Genomic DNA, 27,636 nt, shown 5'->3' on the forward strand with positions numbered 1-27,636 from the left:
ATATAGCACATTTAATTCTTGGACTGCACAAAAATCTTCAAAACAAAACAAAATGTTACTTACCTGAACGATTTTAGTTTTTAGTCCTTCGTGAGTCAACGTTACTTCGCCTGGCGTGTATTAACGCATATTTTCCCAAATAAGGACGAACAGAAAACACAACAAACAAGTTATTACAATACCAATTTTATAATTTAATTTTTCTACCCACTTTCCCCAGTGCCGACCACAACATGTTGGTGGAAAGTCTGATAGTACTCGAAGAATTCTGCAAGGAGTTAGCAGCCGTCGCGTTTGTCAAGTACCAACATAGCTTACATATGCAGAGATAACTTGTGTTAAATATCGCGTAAGTATTGTGAATATATTGATGGAAGTCCGATTGTGAAGTGATGAGTGTTATAACGCCCGGTTCGTAGTAAGAAAACGAGTCGTTTCGCTTACGGGCGGTTACTTAACAAAGTTTCTTTTTACATGAACTGGGCGTTAGTAAACTTTGTCATTTTTTTCAACATTAATGAAAATTTGTAAAATAGCTGTAGATAGAAAAGAAATCCATGTGATTTCATTTGATTTCATTAAAAATGTTACAATTTACGATATTTTCAAATAAAAAAATAAAAAACTAATACATTTGTCATTCACAATTGGATAGGTTGTTTTCACTGAAAGCGTGGAGCAGCACATGTAAACAAGTTCTACAACGCTGTGTCGGGTTTTGAAAAGTTTGCAAATATCATAGGATTTGCTAGAAAACAGAGTAAATACGTTCGTTCAAGTATATAAGTATGCTATGTACCAATCTGCTAGTATTACATTATTTATATAAACACTTAGATATAGTACAAAGACGGAATCTGCATTTCAAGCCTAAGTTTGCTATTTCAGTTTAACTGTTTTTACACGAATTGTTTAATTTAATTTATTTTGTAATATTTATAAGATCAATCAATTGATTATAACCGTTATGAAAGTTTTAGAAACTAAAAATAATGTATTTTATTTAAGTTTTTTTCTCTAGGTTCGGGTTCGAGTATCTGTACAAACATCCTTACTATTACGCTAAATGCGAAAGTAACTCTGTTTGTCTGTCTGTCGGGCTTACACCTCAAAACTACTGAACCGATTGTTAAGAGATAACGTTACGTTACGTTTTACTCGGTTACCGAAAGCGGTTTTCCCAGCCCATGAGTAAAACCACGGGCAACAGCTAGTTTGTATATAAATAGAGGCATAAAAACTCTCATTCGCTCTACAGTATGTGTAAAACACGGATGGAAGGAATTACAGGTAAAAATTATAGCAGCTTATTTATTTTTATTTATCACACTATTTTGATATTATTTTCTAAATGTACTTTTCTTTGTTAAAAATCTGAACGTAACAGAAGTGCGTTAAATTTAAATGCATTATCTGTAACAGTGCACATTAAATCTAAAAATAATAGGAAAAGGTAGTTATGTTTATCCAATTTGTAGTATATTTTTAAATAATTCTCATTCATATACTAAGAAATTAGTAGTAAAATAAAAAAAAAGTAAGATTTTATGAAAATTTCTAAAAGATGACTTCGAAATTACCAACCTATGTACTTATGTATTTTTTATTATTATAGATTTATTATATTACACAGTTTCGAATAAATACATTATCTAAATACTGTTTGTCTTCTGATCTGCCAGTTTTGCTTTTGGCCCTTTTGTCCGCATTAATAAAAAAGGACCAAAATGCATTCCTATTATATATGGTTTTATAATTTTTAACGTCAGTATGGCCTTATAAATATAATAGAAAGTTCTCGTCCGAGTATTTAAGCGTCACTTTATTTTAATAAGCATTTTATTATTTATTAGGTACCTCTGTGGTACTCAAACTATTGAATTCTACAGTCATCTTCAAATCATGGTTGATTAAAATAAGTCACGTTTAAATATGGCGGAATTTTGAATGCTCATAAAATATCCACTGCTGTGTTCGACTTGTCAGTAAATTCTAGTCTGAAAGGGGTACTTTAGCCTGCTCTAGAGGTTTACAAAAAAAAACTGTGTGACCTGACTCTTGCCTAATTGATATCGTATGGGTGATGAAAATAGTTTAAACATTAAAAAAAAAAAAACACTAAATGGTTTGTACTAAGACCATACTACCAGCTCTGCCATTTTTATTCTATATAATTATGTTATTCTGTTCGAAAACATTCTGACACAATACTCAATCAACTAAGCTAGGCACTACAAATTCGAAATACGATGTTTTTAATACCACATTTTGAAGAGTAGGCACCCCCTTATAATATATGTTTAAATGCGTACCTATTCATATAATTCAATGGTGCAATATTTATATTTAGAAACATTCCTTATATAACTTATAAACAAAAGAAAAGCTTTGGTTTCATGTAAATGTATAATCATACCGTTTATTTGTTTGCACAAATACGTACTTGTTATTGATTATATTATTGTTTATGTAAATGCCTGAATTTGCTGTTGAAATAAAATGTGAAAGGAAAAGATTTTTTTTTAATATTACCTGGTCTGCGCAATCCGACTTTATGACATCTAACTGGCCGTAGTGCCATGTTTAGCTTTCGATATAAATAAATACATAAATGTTAAAATAAGAAATGCCTTGTAAATCGGCGTGTCCGTTAGGCTGTTGTCATTCACAAGTACCAGGCTCGCAGAGGCGAACGGAGTTGTACTGCACCTACTACAATTTATACTTTTCTCATTCCCTATGAATGGGAAAAGTACTAAAAGCAGGTATGAATTGTAGGTAGAGTCACGTGAAGCTTGTCACTTGTACTACGAGCCTTACATCTCATCATGGGAGAGGGGGGGGGGCAGCCAACCCATTTTTCATTCAGTAAATCGACTTAGCAGGCTATGTACGAAATTTAACTCCAAAATGGAATAATAAATAAATAACTCACTAAATAGCGCTGTGCTTGGAGACTTCAAAACACCTAGCTGTATGATTCTGAACAAAGAAAAATGGTCAAAGGATTTTTATAATTAAAACACAATCATTAAAATGCAATGGTGATTATATTTTTCTCAAATATTAAATAATAATGCGTAATAAACATTGTAATAACTATCAAACAAAACTTGTTAAAAGTATGTACAACATGAAATTGTTATTTTCTACCATTTAAAGGAAGACTTACTTGTATAATCTCTTTATGGTCACAAAAGAACTAAAAGGCATATAAGACTTTACACATGTGAATATTTTATTAAGATACCACAGACAGAAATAGTAAAGAAAAATCAACCCTTTTCAACCAGTTACAACTTTAGAGTTGTAAAAAATGTTTGTTTGTGGGTCAGAAAAATCTAATTTATCAAAGGAAATCTTCCTAGAAATGATGAAACGTATCTATAAACACACTCATTCGCCTTACTCTCACAGTTACTTACATAAATACATACATGTACATAAACGTTATTATTTCGTTTAGTTTCTTCTACTTGATCGTTACAAATCGTAGGGAACTCATTATTTTAACTATCATGGTTACTGCCAGTGGGGTGTGTAAGGGGACAAGCCCGATAGATATTTCACGATAAGTTAAGAAGAATTATTACATTTTTGGAATTAGGTATTACATTTATCAGTAAACTATAAAATCAAGTATTTGAGAAATGTACCATGTTACAAATATGTACGGGGTCCAAATGAGAACGTTCTTCTTTTTGAGAAGTCGGCTAAAAGAGTAGGTGTGTTCGAAATAAACTATATTCTTTAAGAAATGTTAATACATAATTTTTTTAAACTGAATTTTTATGTTTATTTTGATTGCCTGAATGAAAATAACCACGAGGCTTGTCACCTTCTTTCCTCACTGGTTACTTGTACAAATACGGAATAAGTTAGATTGTACTATGTTATAATCCGCACGGCGAGGCCGCGCCCACTTCGTGGCGAAAGTAAATTATTTTTACAAAAGTCATTTAATTAAATAAAGGCTCTCTGATATAGGAAAGTGAATTCTAATAAGCTCAAGTCAGGGTATAAAAAAGAATGTATGTTGTAGAAAATAGATACAAAAGTTCGTGCGTCAGGCCGCCATTTTTATTTGGAGCCACGCCCATTTTGAGACGCACGGGAAGATACAAATTTATTATAAAATGGTCAGTTAGAAACTTTCTTCAATGTATGAGAATGTTTCAATTTCTATTAAATGTGTTAAGAACTTTACTGAGGTCGAAATAAAGTTCAAAATAGAAGACAATGATCACACAACCATGTTTCAAAAGATCTTGTAATGGAGTTAGGTTTACCTATTTGTATTATTTAACAATTTTAAACAACATAGATCACAAAAAATTTGATATTTCAATGTTCCTATCTAAGTATCAAAGCTGTCGCATTTCTTTAGCTATTTAAAAACAAAATTAAATATAACTGGTACAAATTAAGTTTACAATCATAGATTATTAAGAAATAAACTTATTTTAGAATGACTGCCAAAAATAATGTTGCTGTAGGAAAAATATTTTCATAAATAAAAAAACGGTAAATTTACATTGTGTCAAATTTCTGTATCTGAAACATATCTAGATATGACTGCCTGGTGTATATAATGTGAGAATTGGAATATATTTAACTACATAACATGGGCATTTTCTATAACAAACTCCATTATTTAAATTGTATTTACAATTGATTTCAAAAAACCCAAGTTGTGATAATGTAAAATAATTAATAATTCGACAAACAATAGGAATTTATGATTTTAAGTAGCATATTCTTAGAAGAAAAAACATGAATACGCCTTAGCCACATTGGTTGTCTAAAAGTATGATATAGAAGAGTTTACAGATATTTCTAACAATGCTGTCTTTTGTGATCGTACAGAATAGCTGCACAATTTTGATTGAGCTAATAAAACCTAAAGAATGAATATACATATAAAAAATCAATCAATACTTGCCACTTTATAAAATAACAAGGGGTTTGTATTTTAAATAAAATTTACCGAAAATAGACCAATTTTAGAAATAATATTTTCATAAAATGACAGAAACAACGTGGCTTCTTAATTTCGAGCATTGTCAAAACATTTCTGTAAAACTATTCATGATCCTGAAATTTTCGACTAGTAGGTACCTTGAAGACAATATTATGAAAATGAAAAGGGATATTTACTGTAACCTGTATCGCTCTAACACTCGGCTAAAACACTTCGTACGTACGTCCAACATTGGCTATCAAATGTTACATAAGATTATTTACTTTAGAATTGTACCGCAACTAAAATGGTGTTTATGACAACTGGGAACTTTTAATAACTTCTAAAGGTAGAATTCCGTAGGTCGCGGCTTACGCAGCCGCGCGCGGCTTACGACAGTCGTCGGCCGCGCGCGACAATAGTCAACCTATGAAAATGTATGGCGCCGCTGCCGAGGCCCGCGACACAAGCGCGCGCCCGACGAAATTCGTAAGCTGCGCGCGGCATTGTGTTGAAATTAGTAGATTTTGTTCGTCCGTTCCCTCTAGTCGAAGTGCTAATTGATATCCTTGAAGAAGAAGAGGATGACGTATTGCTGTGGCTGTATTATGAAAATAGATTACCAATCGACCCTATTTTTAAAAAGTAGAAATGATGAAGGATACTACCCAATACTGATTCAAAAGCATTTGTATTGTAATGAAAACAAAAGGAAGTTTTGCCGACTAAATAAAAAACGATTCAATTCTGGTTTTACTAAAATTATATAGATGTTACTAAGCGCTAGACCATGTTGAGATGCATACGGCCGCGCGCGGCTTACGAATTTCGTCGGCCGCGCGCTTGTGTCGCGGACCTCGGCAGCGGCGCCATACATTTTCATAGGTTGACTATTGTCGCGCGCGGCCGACGACTGTCGTAAGCCGCGCGCGGCTGTCGTAGCCGCTATCCACGGAATTCTACCTTTAGTATCACAAGTTACACAGCGTGAATAAGTTTAAAGTACTTAACTGGCTATAACTGGATAAAAGCAGTTTTCGGTGTCGACAAAACTATAAAAGTTGCCAGCTTAAAATTATTCTCACTTGATGGTACATACCTTTATTCGGTCATAATCTATTTTTCTGCTAAACAATATTGTATCTTATATTCCCAATCGACAAAACACCATCTCACAGGATTCATAACAACTCTATAATTAAAAAGTAATCAGAAATTAAATCTACAAGAGCTGAGCTCTCATTCCCCTAAGAAGCATAAATCACAAATAATAATAAAATTATTAAAAAAATAAACATTTTAGCCAAGGATTGTAGGCGATGTCGTTCATAAAAATTATAATATTAACCGCCTTGTTACGTACGATACGATGAGTAGCGAGAAATATTGACCTATAAGAAATATAGAAATGAAAATGTTTAAGAAAATGTTGGGATGTTTTGTCAGTGTTCCTTGAGCCAAAATATAATGTTGCCCAATACTGTCAAAATTTACCTTCCACTATTTTTATAAGGTTGAAAATCATTGAAGAAATTTGACGGATTCTGTGTGTATCAAGTTTTTTTAGCTTGTATACTTTGGATACCGTTCGTTCTTAGAAACAAACTGACAAAAGGACATTACAGTCTATTTACTTAGAAATGAAAGGAAAATAATGAATGTAAAGAAATAAGAACATACAACTATGTGCAACTAATCGTATCATACACAACAGCGTTTGATCTACCTCTCGAGCAGTATTAGCTAGTTTACAATAGTTCTAGTCTACATTATACATACATACAGTTGTGTTTACATCTATACGTTATCAGCTTCAGTGGAACTTATCACCATTTTTTTGATATACACCTGTAACAAAATAATAACAATAAATCTAACACTGAAATATTTATTTAATTGGTCCTTAGATTAGCACCGCAAAGGAACAAACTCTTCGACTTAATATTCGGTAATATACTTAGATATTCTCTCCTTACTAAGTACTAATAATACTAGTATTTTGTAAGTATTTACGTTAGGACATCACACTATTACTATAAAAGGTTTGTAAGAGTGTACATACTTATCGTCCCTTAGCTAACAACACCGCATAAGTCATTTTTAACAACTTTACAGGAGACGAAAAAACTGTGTATTTTTTAAAAGGCCAGCCGACTTGCGCACCGTCACTACTTTTCGAATTCCGGAATCGGATTGGTCGAAATCTATATCATGTGACCAATGGTTAGACGCGCAGTGAGCGAATCTATCCAAAGGCATTTAAATGTGAAAACCGCCAATTTTCGACTTGAGCGGTGTTGTAAGCTAAGGGACGTTATGTTACTTTTTACAAACAGCTCAACGGATTTTGATAAAATTGTACATCTGAATAACATAAATATTTTTATCTAGGTGCGGGACGTTCCTTCAGGAAGCGAATGAAACTGCTGTCCTAAGCTAGTGGAGTACATGAATGTTTATAAATGTACTACTGACCTATCTAGCGGTGTTGTTCACCACCAGGAGAAGAAGGGCGACTTGTGCTGGAAACGTTGCTGGAACGAGTCGAAGAAACGAGACGACGTCGAACCGCTCTTGGACCTGCAAATATATTCATTACCATATTATAATCATACTTTCATATTATGTATCACTAGTTTACTGTGAGAGCAATGTACATTCTTAGTTGTAATAAATGTGCATTACAAAATATACTTATAAATACGCTAGGTAAGCTTGGCGCGGTCGGTCCAGGGATGGGTGACTTTTTAAGTACCTATATCATAATGGACTCCACCCGTTTTTCTGAAGGTATACTAAATTTCGGGTCCCAGCTGTCATTTGTTATTATGGGTAGTTAGAAACTAGAAACCCTGACAAACATTCTTGTCAAGGGGAATCAGATTGCCGGAGACTAGGTTGAGGAGGTCAGGTAGACTCCTGGTACTCTCAGCTGCATCTGGTTGGGAAGCGGCTAGGCCAATGATACAGACCTCTCGACGATGACGGCAGGCATCTGCACGAGCTGCACGGGGCTCTTGTTGTCCTTGAGGGCCTGGGTCAGGTTGAGGACCTGGCCTCGCATGACGGACATCTGCCGCTCGAACAGACCCTTGTCGAAGCCTTTGTCCTGCTGTCACAGCATGGAAACATTAGTTATACAGATTTATTGAATGGTTACTGGTTAGGTATGTCATTTTATTTTATTCTTATATGTCAATTGTGATTCAGAATTCATTTTTTCCAGCAAAAACACATAAAAAGTAAATACCTGAGCTTAATGTAAGGATTATGATTTAGGCCATAGATATGGAGGAACGAAAATAATTATGCAGTCATTTATCTACATTATTTTTAGCGAAATAGAGTTTAAAATGAAATTTAAAAAAATACAATGAGGTCAATATAGTCTGCAGATTAAGCAACTTACTTTGAACAATAGATGTAGCTCATCACACAGCTCTTGCACGAAGTTCATGTCTGATAACAGTGGAAGTACTAGCTCCCTGTCAAACACAAAAAAAAAAAAACATTTTAATTCTGACACTGCTGTTGCATTTACGATAAATAATTCGACAGCGATTTAAAACTTTCGAGTTTTAGTTTAAATACTTCTTTTTTTTTTTTTTGTAAAGTCTTGTAAATAGTTCTGTATATATTGAATGTATAGCTCGGGGTACGCGAACTAATGAATAACACGTACGTTATATAGATGTAAAAAAGACGCATAATCGAGTAAGTAGTGTTTGTAAACAACAATGGATGGACAAAACAAAACTAAACTTAGAAACACTAGCTAGAGACACGACTTATAGGGTCGGCGCGTGTGTTGTTGCTGAGGGAGCGGGTCGCGGACTAACTGGACTGTTGGCCTGGCGGGCGCCGGGTTGAAGCGGATCGTGCGCGTGTGTTGTTGCTGAGGGAGCGGGTCGCGGACTAACTGGACTGTTGGCCTGGCGGGCGCCGGGTTGAAGCGGATCGTGCGCGTGTGTTGTTGCTGAGGGAGCGGGTCGCGGACTAACTGGACTGTTGGCCTGGCGGGCGCTGGGTTGAAGCGGATCGTGCGCGTGTGTTGTTGCTGAGGGAGCGGGTCGCGGACTAACTGGACTGTTGGCCTGGCGGGCGCCGGGTTGAAGCGGATCGTGCGCGTGTGTTGTTGCTGAGGGAGCGGGTCGCGGACTAACTGGACTGTTGGCCTGGCGGGCGCCGGGTTGAAGCGGATCGTGCGCGTGTGTTGTTGCTGAGGGAGCGGGTCGCGGACTAACTGGACTGTTGGCCTGGCGGGCGCTGGGTTGAAGCGGATCGTGCGCGTGTGTTGTTGCTGAGGGAGCGGGTCGCGGACTAACTGGACTGTTGGCCTGGCGGGCGCCGGGTTGAAGCGGATCGTGCGCGTGTGTTGTTGCTGAGGGAGCGGGTCGCGGACTAACTGGACTGTTGGCCTGGCGGGCGCCGGGTTGAAGCGGATCGTGCGCGTGTGTTGTTGCTGAGGGAGCGGGTCGCGGACTAACTGGACTGTTGGCCTGGCGGGCGCTGGGTTGAAGCGGATCGTGCGCGTGTGTTGTTGCTGAGGGAGCGGGTCGCGGACTAACTGGACTGTTGGCCTGGCGGGCGCCGGGTTGAAGCGGATCGTGCGCGTGTGTTGTTGCTGAGGGAGCGGGTCGCGGACTAACTGGACTGTTGGCCTGGCGGGCGCCGGGTTGAAGCGGATCGTGCGCGTGTGTAGCGCGGCGGGCGGCGACGGCTCGCGCGGACCAAGGGGCGACACCTATGCTTCGATTTTGACGCGTTATAAATGTCAACAACTACTTCTCATATGCGAGGCATCAAATAGCCTTAACCGACTTCCAAAAAGAAGGGCGTTCTCAAATCAAGTGTTTATTTTTTACAAAGTTATTCGAAACTATACTCTGTTCCATTGGGTTAAACTGGACGCTTAACTACATGTAATGAAGAAGCTAGGCAGATAACTAAAAGGCTACTTACTTAGTCTCGTGGCTAAAGGGCTGCTTGGCCTGCGGCAGCCAGGCCCAGTGGTAGGGGTAGGCTCGCCACGAATCGGGGTGCTTGAACGGAAACGCCAGACCGTTGTCTATGGCGGCGATGCGGACCTCCGCGCCCGTCCACTCCTGGAATATATAAAAAGATATGATTACTTAGGTACTTTTCGGTTAAACTTGCTGGCTACAAAGGGTATCAGTTAGCGCAGAACTCATTATAGTGCAGCAGAAAATGCGCTGACTATTTTTGTTGCGTCGGCTTTTTTATGTAAAACTAGATAAATGGAAAATGAAACGTTGGACAGATTAAATTTTCATGTAATGAAAATTAGTGACACAAGTCATAGATAAATAAAAAAAAAACAATTTCCCAAAATAATCCAACAAATATTAAATCCCTTATTGGAGGAGTGCAGCCAAGGCAATAAGAACCTACAGACATATCTCCAAAGTCTATATAAAGATAGTGAAAGCAATATGCACTCACACTGGGGTCCCTAAGGTCCATTTCGGCATGCGGCGGCGGCAGGCTGGGCGAGTCGTACTTGATGAGCCAGTTGTCGTTGCCGCGGTCCGTGTTGCGGATTATGTAGTCTAGCACTACTAGACGCTCGAATTGTAGCTGGAATCTGGAATTGTAAAATTATTGTTAAATACCACATCAACTTGGTACATGTACAAAATAGGACTTGTACCTACATTTTTGACTAATATAATTCTAAAGGTTTAAACTTTTTAAAAAGTGTAATATTAGCAGTCAAAAGATACTTAAAAAATAGAAGGGCCGTTAGAAAAAGTTTTACAGAAATATGAATTTAGTATCTGAGTATCTGGTTCGGAATTGCACAGTCATGGTCACACAAACTAGCTTTTAAACACTGTTTATGCAATTTTTAGCTTTACACACATCAAAATAAGGTTTCATAGTCTCTTTACACAATTTGAAGCTTTACGCCTATTAAGGTTGCGGCGGCGGCGAGCCCAGTCTATGCAATAAACAACTTACGCTTATTAAAATAAGGTTGAAAATACAACAACTAAGTGGTTACTAACTTCCTCATGACATGCGGCGGCGGCGGGTCCTGCTCGAAGCGCCGCAGCCAGTAGTCCGCGTCCTTGTAGCCCTCCACGAACAACTGGAATGATCCCGCCTGCCCGAGAGAGGTATCATGTCTATTAGACCATAAAGTAGGTACTTTCCTAAGATTTGAAATGTTATTAGGGATACATAGAAAAAGGTATCTATTCTTTACATAGAAAAAAATATTTCAAAAAAGTTTTTTTAGTTTTTCTGTAATTATTATAGACGACTATATCGATAAAAATCAATATTTATTATAGGTATATAGATTATATCGATATAAATCTTTATTACTTCACTAGATCTCCTTGGTAACGATAGATGATAAGTGCACTGGTTTTGACATTTAATAGTTCTACTTTTATATATTTTTTTAATCCAATCAATGGCAAGGTCCAACATTGCATTTAATTTGAGATGACATTGTCGTCATTTGTCTATTATATTTTGTTTACTTTAAATTATAAAAATAATAGGTATAACAGGTATTTAAGAGACAAAATTCAATAAATGGTACATAGACAAAAGTGCATAAGTCTGTGCCAATGACAGGTCTGCACAAACATCTTGACATTGTTTCCACTCATACTTTACAGAATGTACAGGTATTTGTAAATTTGGTGGTTTGGTATATTTGTGTATTTCTGTATCGAGTGGACGTGGTGTATCACAGTGATTCACGGAATTACTCTGTCCGTTTTGTATTGGGTAAGAGCTCATCTTAATACCTTGTATCAGTTAAGAGCGTACCTTAGGCGGTAGTCCCATTCTATTGAAGCGCAGATTGGGGAACTGCTCCGTGATGGCTCGCTTGAGCCGCGACCGCTCGCGGTCTATCCGCAGGTAGTTGAACGTCTCCGATACTAGCTTCACCACCTACAATAGTAAACAACACAGATATAAATAAGGCAAAAATATTTGTATTAACGTAGGTAAGTGACAAAACCAAGGAGAAAAATATAGTGTTTTTTTATATCTAGACTCCATAATTATTTTTTAAGCGTCTAGACAAAGATATCGAGATTTTAATCGATTGAAGATGGAATCGCGATCTCGCAGAATAGATATAGAATACATTTAACAAGAGTATGGATATTTGGTTACATTTTAAATCATCATTTTATCGCCTTACTCAAACTTCTCTACTACTCTAAATCACTCTGTCTTACTATCTAATGAATATTAAATAATTATGGAACCCTAAAGATCATTACTTTATCATAGCTTTCTATACCTTGAAGATGTTAGAAATATCTTACAAAACCGCTGACCGACATTTTTTCTCGACAATCAAGGTTAATCAAGTATAAATAAATACATAATATGTGAGGGCACCAACTTAACGTGAGCCGTCGCGAGGTCGGCCCAGTGCGAACGCACCGAATTAATGAATACATGTTTAAGGCGACGAATTGGTCAACAATAATTCCATAACCGGCACGCGCATCTAAGGCGCCAAAAGAGGTCGGAGCGTCTGAGCGGGGCGAGGATAACAATACGCGCGCTAGCTTATAACTAAAAGTCGTAAGTGACAAAATGGTTTTGTAATTTTATTATTTAGAAATGATAATTTGATAAAAATTCTTTCTACAATTTTAAAGAGTATGTATATACTCAACTACTAAAAAAGTTAAGAGGCTTAAATCGGTCCCGTTTGCCCATAATATGTGAATCTCTTTTTAAAAAGAGGTATGTTTGATATATTTTTCTCTGTTATAAAAGTTACCTAATCATGTTTCTACGTCTAACAAAATAAGGTTTATATCATGAACTTTCAGGTAACCAAGTTGTATTTAGATCCGTTTTGTATTTACTGAGAAAAATTGAGATCCTTGGCGCCAAAAATTCCAATTCGTCCTCTTAAGACTATGTTTACATAAATTATAGCTCTATAAAAATATATAATGCTTGAATAGTATTATATATAGTGATTTTTTGCATAATTAATAATCATCTAGTTAAGCGTTTTTGTTTAAAACGAGTCTACGTCCGTGCAGACTTATTTTTGTGAATTTTAACTGCTGCTATAATAGGACTTAACATACCAAACTGACATATTTTTTCTTGTTCGATATAAAATAAAATTCTTATTTATGAGAACATCTATTAATTAAATATTTACATACATTTAAATAGAAGTTATTGTTATATTTTGAACCTGTTGTAGTATATTTTTATCTCTAGTACATGACCTGTGGCGATAAAGAGTCATGATTGGGACATGCTTAATAGAAGCAATATTATATATCAATAAAAATATAATATATAATTTAGTTATGAGTGTGTTAACTACGAATGTTGAAATATTGTTTATTACATAATACTCAATACTGAAACATACATAATAAAAACATAGTATGGACATTACATAGTTGGTTGCGAACGTCATAGACGAATAAATTATAGAAATAACGTGTATCGGAATTGATAACACGTGCCATTATGTCATACTGCAAGAATGGTAATAAGTTTGATATAAAAATATGTTGCAGCCGTAAAATTATTATAAATCTCATAATGACGAACAATTATAATACTTTAAGTATCTGTCTTGATTTTTACCAGACAATCTTTTTATGACGTTTTTTTTTTCTCAAGAAAACATGCCGCAATCGAACCAAAATTAAGATAAATGCAGATGATGATGATGAAGAACCAAAACTGAAAACAGATCTAGCCTCTGTTATTTATACTATTTTTTAGAGTTCCGTAGTCAACTGGGAACCCTTATAGCTCCGCCATGTCTTACTAATTTTTAAACCAACGATCTGATCAGGATGTACTCCTGGTCCACCAATTTTAAACAGTTATTTCATCTATTATCAGGTTGCCACCGATATCGGGCACAGGGTCCAAGGTACCGGTGGTTAGGGTCCCAGAGACAGAAACCTCCTCACAATACGCGCCGTATCAAGGACTGCCTTCTGAATCAGTCCCTTGATCCAGCCGCCTAACGAGAGCCTCATGAGGTGTTGGTATTGTATTCATTTCTTTATTACGGCGCTGCATACATTTTCATCGCCATAGACAGTCTTATCATATTGCAGAACTTAGTAACAACTCTACAACTCACCCTAGTCTTTGGCACAATCTTGAGGCCTATCTTGGAGTCGACGAGGCTGGCGCCCGCCTCGCTGAGGTACCCCTGGTTGGGGATGAGGCACGACCGCCCGAAGCAGCACGGACAGCATAGCTTGTGCATCCATTTCGTCCACTTCGGGTTGAGCCGGCCGTACGGCTCCTCGTCTTTCGGCTTGAATACGCCTATGATTTTCTGGAATTGTGGAAAAGATGGTTAGATAAATACGAGGATAAGATTTAAGCAACTAATATATACATACGAGTATTATGTGTGTAATTGTAATATCAATATATTATTTGATAGTTTGTTTTGACACTTCAGTTTGTATCGGCATTTCTTTTAAGTTAGAAAATACCAACATCGGCCATGGGAACAGGCAAGGCAGATTATGATGGCTTCAATTCTGTTAAGTTTAGGGCGTCTAAACCACCAACATTACGATTTCACTGACCCATGTCGGTTTATAAATTTTTCTCATGGCAAGCGATCGCGACTTTAACGACGCTCGATCTTTAGAACGAGCTCAGTAATATCATAAAATTAACTTCTTTTTAATCAGCGTCTATCCACATAATCCACAGCTACAAGGTGCAATACACAGCTAAATGAAAAGTTTAAAGGGCATATTTCGTAATAAAATCTGTGTTTGGAAAATCCTCTCATCAAAATACACCCACTCCCCAAATACAACAGAAGTTGTGGCCGTTCTAAACGAAGCACAAAGACCGGAGCAATTATTTCGTAATGAACACAAAAACATTAATGATTGAGTTCCGAAACGCAGTTTTTTCATAATGTTCTTCTAAATGTAATCTCTCACGATTGAAGGTTAGTTACTTAAAGCCGTTCCCAATATGCTATAAGTACTAGATGTTTCACTGCAGTTTCACCCGCGTCCCGTGAGAATTACTGCCCGTACTGGGATAACATATAGCCTATGTTATTCGGGAAGAGTGTAGCTTTCCAATAGTGGAAGAATTATTTAAATCGGTTCAGTAGTATCGGAGCGTATGTATGTACTTTCTAAGTATACCTTAGACACCAATGACTGTGTTTCGGATGGCACGTTAAACTGTAGGGCCCGGCTGTCATTGAACATCCTTGGCAGTCGTTACGGGTAGTCAGAAGCCAGTAAGTCTGACACCAGTCTAACCAAGGGGTATCGGGTTGCCCGGGTAACTGGGTTGAGGAGGTCAGATAGGCAGTCGCTTCTTGTAAAGCACTGGTACTCAGCTGAATCCGGTTAGACTGGAAGCCGACCCCAAAATAGTTTGGGAAAAGGCTCGGAGGATGATGATGATGACTGGGATAACATATAGCCTATGTTATTCGGGAAGAGTGTAGCTTTCCAATAGTGGAAGAATTAATCAAATCTGAACCGATTTAAATAGTATCGGAGCCTTTAGGGTACAAACAAACAAAAACATGTTTCCTTTTTATTATTATTTATACTGGGGCTATTATAGTGTCAAAATTCCTATCTTTAGTCAACAAAACAGCAGATAGTTGGAATATTGGAAACGGCCGTTAGTGTTCAATGTCAACAGTTTATCTATTTGTTGGTAAACTTTCACAATGTCAGGCGTATCGTCACACCTTGTAATTTAATTCTCACTTTTACTGTGACCACGAGTCTTATCTGTCGTTTGTTCGTGACATACTAGCTGCTATTCGCGGTTTCACGCAAGTCCCGGGAGAGCCACTTTCCATAATCGGGTAAATGCCAATTTATTATGCTATTTAAATCAGTTTAGTTAGGTTTGGCCTGAAAGCTCATCAGACAAACAGAGATTCACATTTATCATATTAGTAGGGATCGTTGGGCAAATCCCTCTTATCACAGAAAAAGCATATACACTTTGAAATAAGTAAGTATATTTAGTTAGGATAAAACCACTGATAACAAAAACGTGATGTATAAAACTTAATGAAGTAACGTGTTTTATTGATTTCCAATTGTTATCTGCTCAATATTACAACTTTCCCAACGTTGCTAGGACAACAGCCTGTATTTGTAATGTAATACACAACACCCTGTATCTGTAATGTAATACTTATCTAATAAATCAATATTTATCAACTTAATGTTTGTTTGATCAACACTAGAGGAACAAGAGTAAATATGAGTAAAGCGAAATGTATGTACTTCAATCAAAGGCTAAAATAAAATGTATTATAACTGTGAATAACTCTGTGTGTGTTAACAAATCATGCAAAAACGGATGAACCGATTAAGACGAAAATTTGAAAAGAGCTACGTAGGTACGGTACCCTGAAAACGAGTATAATGTGCTATTTTTAATATCTTGATGGACGCAGGTCAATCACGGATGGAACATAGACGCTTCTTTTAAATAAAATAAAACACTTACAAGTATCTAAGGTAAACAGGACACTATACAAAAGTCGGTAGTTACACAAAGTTAAATATACCTTTAAGATAATGGAAGGAATATACTATAAGAAATATACATGTATCTGTTGTACCAAAAGTGGGAACTAAACTTGAAGACCTCACTTCCCCTTTTCGCAACAGATGTTTAATGTACGCTCTGGATTCTTCCCGATAAACTGACAAAAGTTTACGGGATAGCACGGCTACTGACAGAGCGAAAATAACCTGTTTGTTTCCATTTCAAGAACTCATTTGTATGAATAGTTTCCTTCATCTTAAGTGTTGGGGACACCAGTTAGAAATGTAGTAAACGTTGCAGATTCTTATACGCAATCTATCCTAATACAATAAAGAGGAAACATTTTTTGTACCCTAAAAACTCCGAAACTAATGAACCAATTTGAAAAAATCTCACTGTAGGAAAGTTAGACACATAAGGTATATTTTGTCCGGGTAAGGGAAGAAGTTCTTCCACTGAAGTCGCTTGAAATAGCTAATATTTTATCATACAACCCGGAACTCTACAACCTTTAGTACCGTAAGTACAACGTACATCACCTCAATATTTCATCTCAGACCTATAATGTAACACGGCAAAACCACACGCCGTTCCAACATCTCATATTAATACCAGTTTGCAGTACATTGCAATTTTGCGGGAAACTAATAAACTTGTTCCGATCTCAATTCCAGCAGGTCTCAAGTTTATACAGGAATGAATTTTAAGCAGTGCGCAAAAAAAACTGGTGGTCCAGAATCGTTAACAGAACATATCTGCATCATCAGTAAAAAGAAATTTTTCATTCTTTTGTCCGCCCTAAAATAAGCAAAATATGGATACCAACTATTCTTACAAAATAAACATCTTTCGATATCAATAACTTTTCTTTTTTGTACTAAAACACTACAAAATAAAAATATACGTATCTATAAAACTTATTTAACTATAAGTTGACAAAGTTTGCGCACCGGATAAAATTCATTCCTGTATAGGTAGGACACGGAGTAAGGAAAGATGTACGGAGATTCCTAATACAGGTAGGTCAGACACCTTCTTCTACGGTACGGTGGGCATAACCAAAGCGATCAGTTACGAGTGAACTAACGAGTCGTTCGGGTTGTTTGCGACATCTGCCAACTATTTTTGGTATTACAAAAAATGCCCGGGTCCAATGAACGCGTATAAGATCGAAGACCGTTCCTCGATCCCCGCACCCGCATTTTGGCGCGGTACTTTCTTAGGAGAATTTCCGTTATGACACCTCCGCTAGTCATTTTGTTCTCCATGATTTCAATTCCAATAGGTCTCAAGTCTATATAGGACAGTTTAGTAGATCGTCTTTCTGTCTCCCTAAGTCAACGCATTAATATACATTAGTGAACTTAATAATGTAGAAGTTTATCCTAAAATAGAATAGTCAGGCTTTTCTTTCATGGGTATCTATTGTTCGGAGTTAATAACGGTCTTGGGGGACAACAACGGTCTATAATAACCCAATTTTATCAAGGGCCTAGATATAATTGGATCTTGGATATTGGGGTCGTATATTTTTCCTGCCCTTCTTTAAGTTATGGAGTTTGGAGAAACTAAGCATTTGGAAGTCACTGTAGACTTATTTTGCGAAATTTTCTTCAAAAGAGTATTTTATGAGTTGTATTTGGGCACTAAAACTAAAGGAAAAGTTCAAAAAAACTTACCCCTCCGGGATTTTTGACGAAATAGGACCCGCTGGATCCCTGGTATATCCTCTCGGGGAAGATTCCATTGTCGATGGCCACCTCCGCCTGCCATACCAACTCGCTGAACTGCGGGTCATCTGCGCAAACAAACGTACATGTCTTTAAACCGTGCTGCGGGATTACTCGGAAGAGTTACCGGGACCCTGGTACATAAAGGGCTTAAGAAGGATCATGGTGGGTTTTTGTCAATTAGAGTCTGATACTCCCTCACGCTGCACCCACAGCGAGAGCAGTCATTTGATAATTTCCCATTTAAAAAAAAGTATTGGCCAGTGCTCGTGACCTCATGACGTCATGAATCGACGCCATACTGTCGATCTGTTGTGAAGTATCCTGGCCAATGCATTGACGATTAGGAATACTGTTTGTCCTCGTATATACGTCATACTTACTTGTCTCATAAGGACAGTATGATCGAACATCAGCATCAATACAATATGGCGTCGGATTCATGACGTCATGACAAGCCATTAGCCAATACTCACTTATATTTCAACACACACAAGCCTGCAGAAGTTAGATGCATGCTTTTATCAAGAATAGAGCGAGATTTGAATAATATTCTGACAAGGAACTTGGAAACAGTCAAACTGGGTCACTACTTGCGGCCGAATATCAGATGTCACCTAAATGTTAGTGGTGTATAGAAACGTAATGCGTGCAGTAACGACCCGAATTCTGTTACTATCAAGTGCCAAATAACTCTGCATTTCAGAAGTTAGCCATTTGACGTCTCACGGTGTTTTGTTCATATTTTTTGTGACTATTGTGAAGCCAATGGCAGCCAACTTCGGACCAGCAAAGCTTCTAAATAAGATCCGTACGAACAAAAGCACAAGAAGTTAAATGACTAACGTCGGAAATACACAGTTCTTTGACGCAATCGCGCAGACTTGACTTGACCAGACTACGTTATCGAAATACGAAATACTTAATTGATAAGGACTGGCCATTCTCTCACAATGAGCGCCGATTGTACTGAATTAACTTGATAACTGTGTCTTTCAGAAACTTCAATGTTTTCCCTAGAAACATTACTGCGTACTATTGATAAGCTAATCAGACATGACTCCGTGATTCATTGGATGTTCTCTTTATTTTTTAATACTTAAATATATAATTTTATATATAATTAACTACATATAAGGAAAAACTAATTGTAATTTAGTCGCTTAAAATTGCAGACATGCCAAGGCTTCTGAACCGCGAATATCTTTAAGGAAAAGAGTGTTATATGAATTAAATTAATAAGAAGTCTTTATTAAACCTTATTTTTGAGGCCGTATTACAATCATCAACACCAACCTTTATCTTGAGACGTGTAGCAGATTATCTATTTATTTTGCCAGAGGGCGTATCGCCGCAACCATTTGCGGCTTTTCCCAATATCCTATCTATCTTTTGATTTGGTTACTAGAGATAGTAATTTGACATACTCGTAACTTGTATGGGTCATAGACATTATGGCGTTCGATGAGAAAAGGGGGCGGCAATATTAATTCTGTAAAGCTTATAGCGTATGAGCAGTTAGTTACCACTTTGTTAAGCGACCGGCTGATTTATCATTCCATTCTATATCATACAAAAAATGACATTGAATTGTTTTTGCATAAATTAAACGTATATTGGCCCTATACTAATATGTACGTTTAAAGGTTATGCAAGTTAATAAAAAAGTTATCTCATTTGAATATTGTATAAAATTGAACAAATCAAAAGTCATCTGTAAAATGGAGATTTTTTGAAAAAAATACTTAGCTATTTAGTACAAGTGATAACTGAGAGGAGACACGGGAGATATTTCAAAAGCCATTTTCATGAAAGCTCAATTTGTTACATGCGACAAATAGAGTGACAGAGATTTGCAAGGGTGGCTGGCTTTGAATGATTAATTAATATAGCAATACACAAGCATTATTGTATTTCTGAACTTGTTTTCTACTAGGAATCTGTTTCTTTTTTTTGCTCTTTGTCCTAGTATTCTTCCATTTTCCCACGCAATAATCATTCTCATTTCATTGATTGTTTGTAAACGTAACAGACACAAATAACAACTTTCATTAAGGCTTGAAGACAATCCGTTGAAAGACCAAATCATTCTAGAAAGGTATTCAATGGATCTCTCAATCAAGACTCGGCTCAATCAGTTTATAGTTCATTCAGAAGTCGGGTTCCGGTCATTTTAGGATGAGTAATCATCGTGTGACTAAAAGCTACTTTTGTGGGCGAAACGAAAGAGTAGGTATACCTAAGATGATTTCTGACGGTAACCCATTCGTGACGTTCCTTATTATAATATTGTCCTTCGCGTTTCAAGGTCACGATCGTTAACTATTTGGAACAATCTTGCGTCCTTGACAAGTAAAATGAGGCCTTACCCTAATTATTTATTCCACATGATTTCTTAAATTTTTGGAACGTAGTTTTGCTTCAGAACTTAAGAATTCCTTCCTTCGGACTAAGTAATCGCAAAAACTTAAAAATATACGATGAGGAAATAAAACAAAATAACCAGAAATATGATTGTAGATTGTATATATAGAAATATGTCTAGTCTGCAAACAACTTATTCTGTTCAATGAAGGTTTGCCCTTTTACGTAACAATAAAGTGTTTAACTAAGCATTAATTAATATGATTGTATCGTTGTTTAACAAAAGGTACACCGAATCAGACTGTTTAGCATTCGTACTAATGACTCACATTGTAATTGTTGACTTCGTCGCTAGTTTGACCTACTGATTGTATTGTAGAAGCCAGACATTCACACGCTTTAAAAAGGAATGACCGATTACGGTTTAGTGGCAAAATTAGTTAATCAAACAAAACTGTAAGTACACAGTATATTTATCCCCTTATCTCAAGAAGTGATTAGCAAAAAGGGTATGTATCCATCGAATACTTTTACATTATTTTAATGCAAATAGATCTGCCTCATTCACTCACAAGCAACTAAATAAAGATGCTAGGTACAATAAAGTCGTGACGTGCTACAGTTTTCTGAGTAGTAACTTTTTAGACTTTGATCAGGCCTTTATTAAGATCTTCAATACTCGTACATTTTTGCATCGTAACTGAAGAGTGTCTCGCAATAGTCTTTATCAGTCGAGTGAAGTTTCATCGCACGTGGCACTGGCAGGTTGTCAAAACTTTCTATCTCTAAGTTCAAAAAACTGAGAACAATATTTACACACGTGTCTGGCAGTTGCAGCTACGCATGCTGTACTTTGAATACTAAATTTGATTCAGGATTTTTCTTATCATCTTACGAAACCAAGCAAAGACAATTGCTGTGAAATCTTCTCCGTGTGAGAGGAGGCCTGTCCCCAGCAGTGGGATGATACAAAGGCTGTAACAACAACAACAACAAACGACAATTTTTGGGGACTTGATATTTTTACTTAATAACAATAATAAATAAGTCATATGCATTCGTAACGTAATAAAATGCTGTAACAACCTACCTACATTTTCATCGAGTGTCGTAAATTGTCAACGTCTCGTCAAATGGGCCATGTTTTACGAGGAAAGAAAACCGTCTGGCTAGATCATAAATATTACTCTTAGGGAGATTGGGCACATTTGGTACACTTACGCTTGCAAGTTGTGGGGTCCGTACATAGTATGATAAAGAAAGATAAGACAAAGAACATTCAATAGTAGGAACGTATATAATCACAAAACAAACACACACACTACAGTACTACACATATGAACTAGCATTATATAAAAAAACTTCTTACTTTTGGCTAACAAGCGCCGCCATTTGCCTAAGCAGCGATGAAGAACAAAATAAAAAGAATAAAATTAAAAACATTGTATAATAATGAAAACAAACAAGTTTAGCCTTGCACACAATTGTTTATTCGTTCGGATTCATTCAATATAATGTACCTAGTACCTAGTTTTATAACTCGTATAACGTTTCGTTTTTATAACTCTGGATGTTTTCTTAAAGCTGCTGTTTTTGAAAACATCCTGTTTTCTTAAATTATCAGGAATTGCTATGTTTATCTATCATATTTATTGAGAATCCAATGCTATTCTGACAATCAAATAGAGACAGGTTTAATGTAAATAAACATAGGAAGTGGAAAGCCGTTGTTCCTCGCTAATTGAAAAATCATTTTCGTTTTCATAAAAATCTTTAAACAGAGACATTTTATTCATACACATTTATAGGTAACATCAAAATAATATCTATTCAAAGCCAACAGACATCTTGATAAAAACAAATCGTCTGATATCCAAATGAATGCATTTCAATGACCTTTTGTAAGCCTTGTCTGAGCCTCGCAAAATCGTGGATAACAAAGAAATAAAGCAATATTACTTGGTATATTTACTTAGCACTAAGTAGCCAATACTATCATATTTTATGGTTTTACTTGGGTACATTTGGTAAAGGAGATGGCCAAATCATAGTAAAAAAACCCAGAATCGACAGCAACGAAATGGGTACCAATGGGTTCATTATTATTATATAGTCCTTTGATGGTGCCAAAAAATCCAACCTGAAATCTATGGGGTATAGGAGCTAAATCATATTTTCACAAAATAGGTTATGTTGAATTTATGTTGATTTTTAAGATTATTTACATCAAGGCACATAAAAAACAAGGTATACTAACATTATACAAGCCAATACTAATATCCCCATAGTTACAGAGTTTGCCTGGAGATTAAAAGATCTTGATTTTGACCCCTACCCATTGCACTATTGACATGAACCACTCCAGAAACGGTTAAACACCGACCATATCTACTTGGAGAGGTTTCCCAGCTATGTGCAACCTTCATAAACTGGCAAAGGTAAATAATTAAAAACAAGAACTATTATTAGGTGAATCGGCAAAGAAGTCAGTGTTTTATGAAAGTTTTTTTATTATTTTTGGCTCTTTAGTGACAAGTATAGTTGTCACTATCCGCATTAGTGGAAAGTTCTCGTCAATACGAATAATATAAGCCCAAACACGAGGTAGTTTACATATTCCGTCATCGAGTTCCCTCGATCTTCTCTGCTCTCCATCATCAAGTCAACTTTAAACCTCCACTCTTGTATAGTGCCAATAGCCATACAGCTGAGTGGCCAGTTTTTACCCTATGCACGGCTACAACTTTCGTAAGTTGCCCTCGATTTCTCAGGGTTTCCATCATCAGATCCTGACCTGATGACTATGGGAACATCTGGGAAGTATACCCTATCAAACAAAAAAATAATTTTGCAAATCCCAAACGTCTAAAGAACTGCAAATAGTAAAGGCAAACTTTTTTTATAACCTAAATTCTTGATCGAAAAACCGTTATAAAAAAAGAACCCCATGGTTTTCGGATGATATGAAATACTTTTTTAAATCCACACATTATACTGAATCCAATGATACATGTGAAGTTTCTGTCGACTCTGGGTTTTTTTTGGCCATCTCCTTTGGAGAGTTTAGAAAGTTTCGGATGGTGTGGTCACAAGACTATGGTCACGTTTTCATAAGGAACTTCTCAGGGAAATATTTGAACTATACCCAAATAACGTGTTGTAAGCATTACATGCGCATCTTTCTTCATAGCTTACAGGTCAACCTTCGTCAAGACTGTTTGTAATAAATGGGGCTACTTTTTCAAGTACATTGCTGATTGCAGACTAGCCTGCGTACTTAAGCAGAACATTTCTTCAGAAACAGAAACATGTATGAAGCCCATTAGCCACTACATAAAGCGTGAGAATACAATCAGCTTTAGGGTCGCTTCAATTATTTACGTCATACAAAAAAAGAAACCATCCTTGAAGCCATACTTAATGATTTCTGAGGAATCACATCTGGCAGAATTCCTAGGAAAGGCAGAATTCTCATAAGTTTATCAATACGATCAATTCATTTCCTGCTTTGTTTCACCCGAATCATGCATAGTAAATCCGAAACGTTCAATTTCCTAACTAAAATCTCGCGTAATCGTGACGTGGGCTGTCCAATGACGCATACGAACTATACGCGTTTAAACGTATCAATATAAACTTGCTCAATACGGAGATACATTGTCAATGAATTTATTTATAATCAGTATTGAATGAGGGTTTTTTCTTCGTATAAATGATGTGGAGATTAAGGGCCTGTTTCGTTACTACTGGATTAAATATCGTTACTACGAGATTTATACATGCTTTGAAACATCGTGCATTGTACCTGGGCTAGTTAAATCAATGACCTTCATGTTTTATGCTGTATTAGAACTTCTATTGAAGTTTACTAATTTATCTACTTGCTACTGCTATTTTATTACACGAAACGGAACTTAATGTTAGGAACAGGAACATAAGTTTAAAATAAACCAATCTCTTCTTTATGAAAAGGCTTGAGAAAGTAAGGAGGGGTTAGGTACCGGAATTTCCAAAAACCAGACTTTGAGGAAGTCAATTCTATGAGATCATTGCAAAATTCGAAGAACTATAAATCGAAAAAGTGTAATGTGTAAACTGTAAGTATTTTATGAGGGGCGTATCAGGTTTTGGGCGTATGTCAATAGCTCACATTTACATACAAATGACATATTACACATAATTATGAAAGACCTTTTCCAAGTAGAAGCAAATGGGGGTATCACATGGTGTGCTAGCTTATCTCTAAAACTATGCACACAGTGTAGATAGGTAGAAACATACAGTTGGTCTGTATTGCTTTAAGGACTAATTCACTTAAAAGCATTGGCCAATACCGTTTCAGTAAAAGATTGGTTTGAAAAGACTGACTTTACACAGATAAGAGAAAATGAAATAAATTGAAACTTAGATAAACATTTTTACTTTTAACTATTAAAATAATCAAACTTCTCTGAGTGATCTAACATTGATGGCACATAATAATTTTTATCTATGATTAGAAAGCCACACTGCACCTGATAAAAAATGTTAAATTACCTTGCCCATTTTTCCATATATAATTCTTTACAGGTTTAACCAAGTATAAGCACACTTATTTTGGCACTTCCAACCGTTCGTACTACATAATATTCAGTGAATAGAAAACGGCAATACAAACAAATAGAACGGTCGGCTCACAAGTCACTAACAAGACAATCAATATCAATTAGCATATCAGAGGTTTTGACATGTTTACTTAACTGTATTGCAAGTCGGTGACACATTGACATGTGGGCGTTGAATTCACATTGCATTTAAGAAAATTAGGCCAAATTGAGAACTTCTTCCTTTTAAGGCAGTTATAGACCCTTTTTTACTTCGCAAGATCATTTCTTTGGGTGAAAAAACAGCTTTGTTAGTGGAAAAAACATAACATTAAATCAGCCTGAGTACTTACAAGTTTAGGTAAGATTATACAAAGGTTTCATTTTCACTTCTGCCATCAAAGATTCACAATTGTCCAATTGTCATTATTTGGTAATTACCAAACTAAAAATAGAAAGTCTAGATGTTCAGAAACAATTAAATAGTAGCCAGTTATTCTAAAACTATTTCTTTAATTCTAAAAATGGAATAATAGAAACACATTAGAAATTGTGTAACAATAATAGGTATTTGAATAATTAGTGACAAAAATTTAACTTTACCTTGAAGTTTTGTTCTAGTACCACATTAACATAGTAACCTGTTTAGTTATCAACCTCTTTCGTTAACCATGCTGTGTTAACTGAGTTGTATACTCCATTCAGAAAAATTTCACAATGAAAGATAATTTTTGTAAATAGCTTACAAATTCTTAATTAGCTTTTATTATAAGTTGATTGAACCTGTTTTGATAAGATTTGGTACACAGAAAGCCTAAAAATAGGAGACAGTTTGTTGAAAAGTAAAAATAATTGTTAGTCTTGTGTGTAGTTCATTGCACAATTTACTTAGTATGTTTTTCTCATTTAACTGATTATTTAATGATTCAGTATTGTTGGTAAGACATAATATATACTGAGTATGATTCACAAAATAAAAATAACAAATACAACATATTGTATTAGTAAGAAAATGAAACTAGGTTGGTCCTAATATTAGATTATCAAAACAAAAACACAATGCCAATTAAAGTGATTGCTAAACTACGCAGAAGATAGGTATCAATAAAGTTTATCAGCAAGCCTAATCTAGTAATTAGCAGTTTTGGTGAAACAGAGAGAATTATTTCATTACTAAGTTTTCAGTGCCACATCGCTGTACTAAATAGATCAAATATGTTTCAGTATAAAAACTATATCTGAACAAAAACTATACAACCTTGGCAGAATCAAACTCCTTTTCTTAATTTTAACTACAGACTCATAAAAAAATTATAAGAAAAACTTGAACAATACCGCAACTGGCATACCGTTAGCTCCCATATGGCTTATCAGTTACTTGTGTAAATAAACACTTTCAGTATGCACTTATACTGAATATGCAATTATTTACTGTAATATTGTTCTCAAAATACTCACTGCATTCAAAAGGACCTTCCATTTTTATTAAACAAAAGAAAACATTGGCACTGAAACTACAGCTCGGCCGTTACACTTCACTGAAAATACAGTGTTGCTATATTCATTTATGTGTATACAGTTTTTGAATTAACTACAGGCTGAAGTTAGCTCAATCAATAACACCAAAACATGCAACTACGTAGGTACTACAACATTAAAACAATACAAATTTTCTAATCGTGCGCGATAAGTGAACTATTACGGCGTCAAGGTAAATATTAGCACCCAATAACAGATGTTATTTGCGAAAAGCTTAACGACGTCCGCCGAAGCCCTACAACGCATCGCCAGAAGTCTCACAAGTGTTTTTAAGACCGTACATTACTAAACATTATTGTTACGCGAGATTTAGAACGAGCTAATAAGTCTGATAAAGTAAATTATATAGGAACATGAGTCAGTGCGACGTTACAAGGGTCATAATTGAGTCTTACCTGGAAAATGATTGAAAGAAACTTCGAAGTCGCCGCGGCCGCCTAGCAGCGGCTGCGACTCTCTGTTCACCCCTGGCGAATCCACGTTGCCCTCGAACCCGACCTCTGGCACTAAACAAATCTCCTCCGAACTACTCGACAAAGATACCACACCGTCATCGGGCGGCGTAATTGTTGTGTTCGGTTTGTCGAAATCGAGATTCAACAGAGTCTCTTCCGTACTCATGAGTAATGTTAAACAGTAAATCTCTACCGAGCCTCATTTATTTCGTATAAATCTCTTTGTTTCACAACCATTTAACACAAACACATATCTTCATTCAGCTATGCTGCAAAGACTATAGAGCTGAGCGATGACAGCTGAAATTGACAAGCTGTTAATCATAGAGCAGACTTCTTTTTTCTATTAGTGTTGGACTAAATATTGGTTACTAAAGTGTATTTTACGGTTTTCCACTTTAAAATTATTATAAAATATGGCAATCTTCGTTGGACGTTTTATAGTTCAATGA

The 27,636-nt window shown here is 36.1% G+C and overlaps 2 protein-coding genes across 5 annotated transcripts in view; one reads left to right on the forward strand and one right to left on the reverse strand.

The window, feature by feature from the left end:
• Nucleotides 1-7,673, forward strand: part of LOC124640571 (FHF complex subunit HOOK interacting protein 2A-like) — a 23,406-nt gene extending 15,733 nt beyond the window's left edge. Inside the window, exons 14-15 of one of the 2 annotated variants that reach the window (XM_047178387.1) lie at nucleotides 221-349; nucleotides 7,352-7,673. In XM_047178387.1, the coding sequence (XP_047034343.1) occupies nucleotides 221-332 (112 nt within the window). In that variant the 3' untranslated portion in view covers nucleotides 333-349; nucleotides 7,352-7,673. Of the gene's footprint in view, nucleotides 1-220; nucleotides 2,514-7,351 lie in introns of those variants that run through there. The other variant, XM_047178386.1, reaches the window with a different exon arrangement.
• LOC124640572 (phosphatidylinositol 4-kinase type 2-beta) lies at nucleotides 6,086-27,552 on the reverse strand. Of its 3 annotated transcripts, none has more exons than XM_047178390.1 (11): nucleotides 27,125-27,552; nucleotides 18,193-18,311; nucleotides 14,091-14,291; nucleotides 11,768-11,893; nucleotides 10,990-11,087; nucleotides 10,424-10,565; nucleotides 9,923-10,065; nucleotides 8,370-8,445; nucleotides 7,933-8,069; nucleotides 7,436-7,540; nucleotides 6,086-6,808 (listed from the first exon to the last, which is right to left on the reverse strand). In XM_047178390.1, the coding sequence occupies exons 1-10, from the start codon at nucleotides 27,348-27,350 to the stop codon at nucleotides 7,453-7,455; spliced, it is 1,356 nt and encodes a 451-aa protein (XP_047034346.1). In that variant the 5' UTR covers nucleotides 27,351-27,552; the 3' UTR covers nucleotides 6,086-6,808; nucleotides 7,436-7,452. The 3 variants fall into 3 exon arrangements, with proteins under 3 accessions (XP_047034346.1, XP_047034345.1, XP_047034347.1); XM_047178389.1 differs by having other exon boundaries at nucleotides 7,933-8,072; nucleotides 27,125-27,549; XM_047178391.1 differs by lacking the exon at nucleotides 27,125-27,552 and adding an exon at nucleotides 26,649-26,715 and having other exon boundaries at nucleotides 7,933-8,072.
• Between the last annotated feature and the right edge of the window lie 84 nt (nucleotides 27,553-27,636).

The sequence above is a fragment of the Helicoverpa zea genome, chromosome 21 (genome assembly GCF_022581195.2).
Source record: "Helicoverpa zea isolate HzStark_Cry1AcR chromosome 21, ilHelZeax1.1, whole genome shotgun sequence".
NCBI classification, from domain to species: Eukaryota; Metazoa; Arthropoda; class Insecta; order Lepidoptera; family Noctuidae; genus Helicoverpa; species Helicoverpa zea.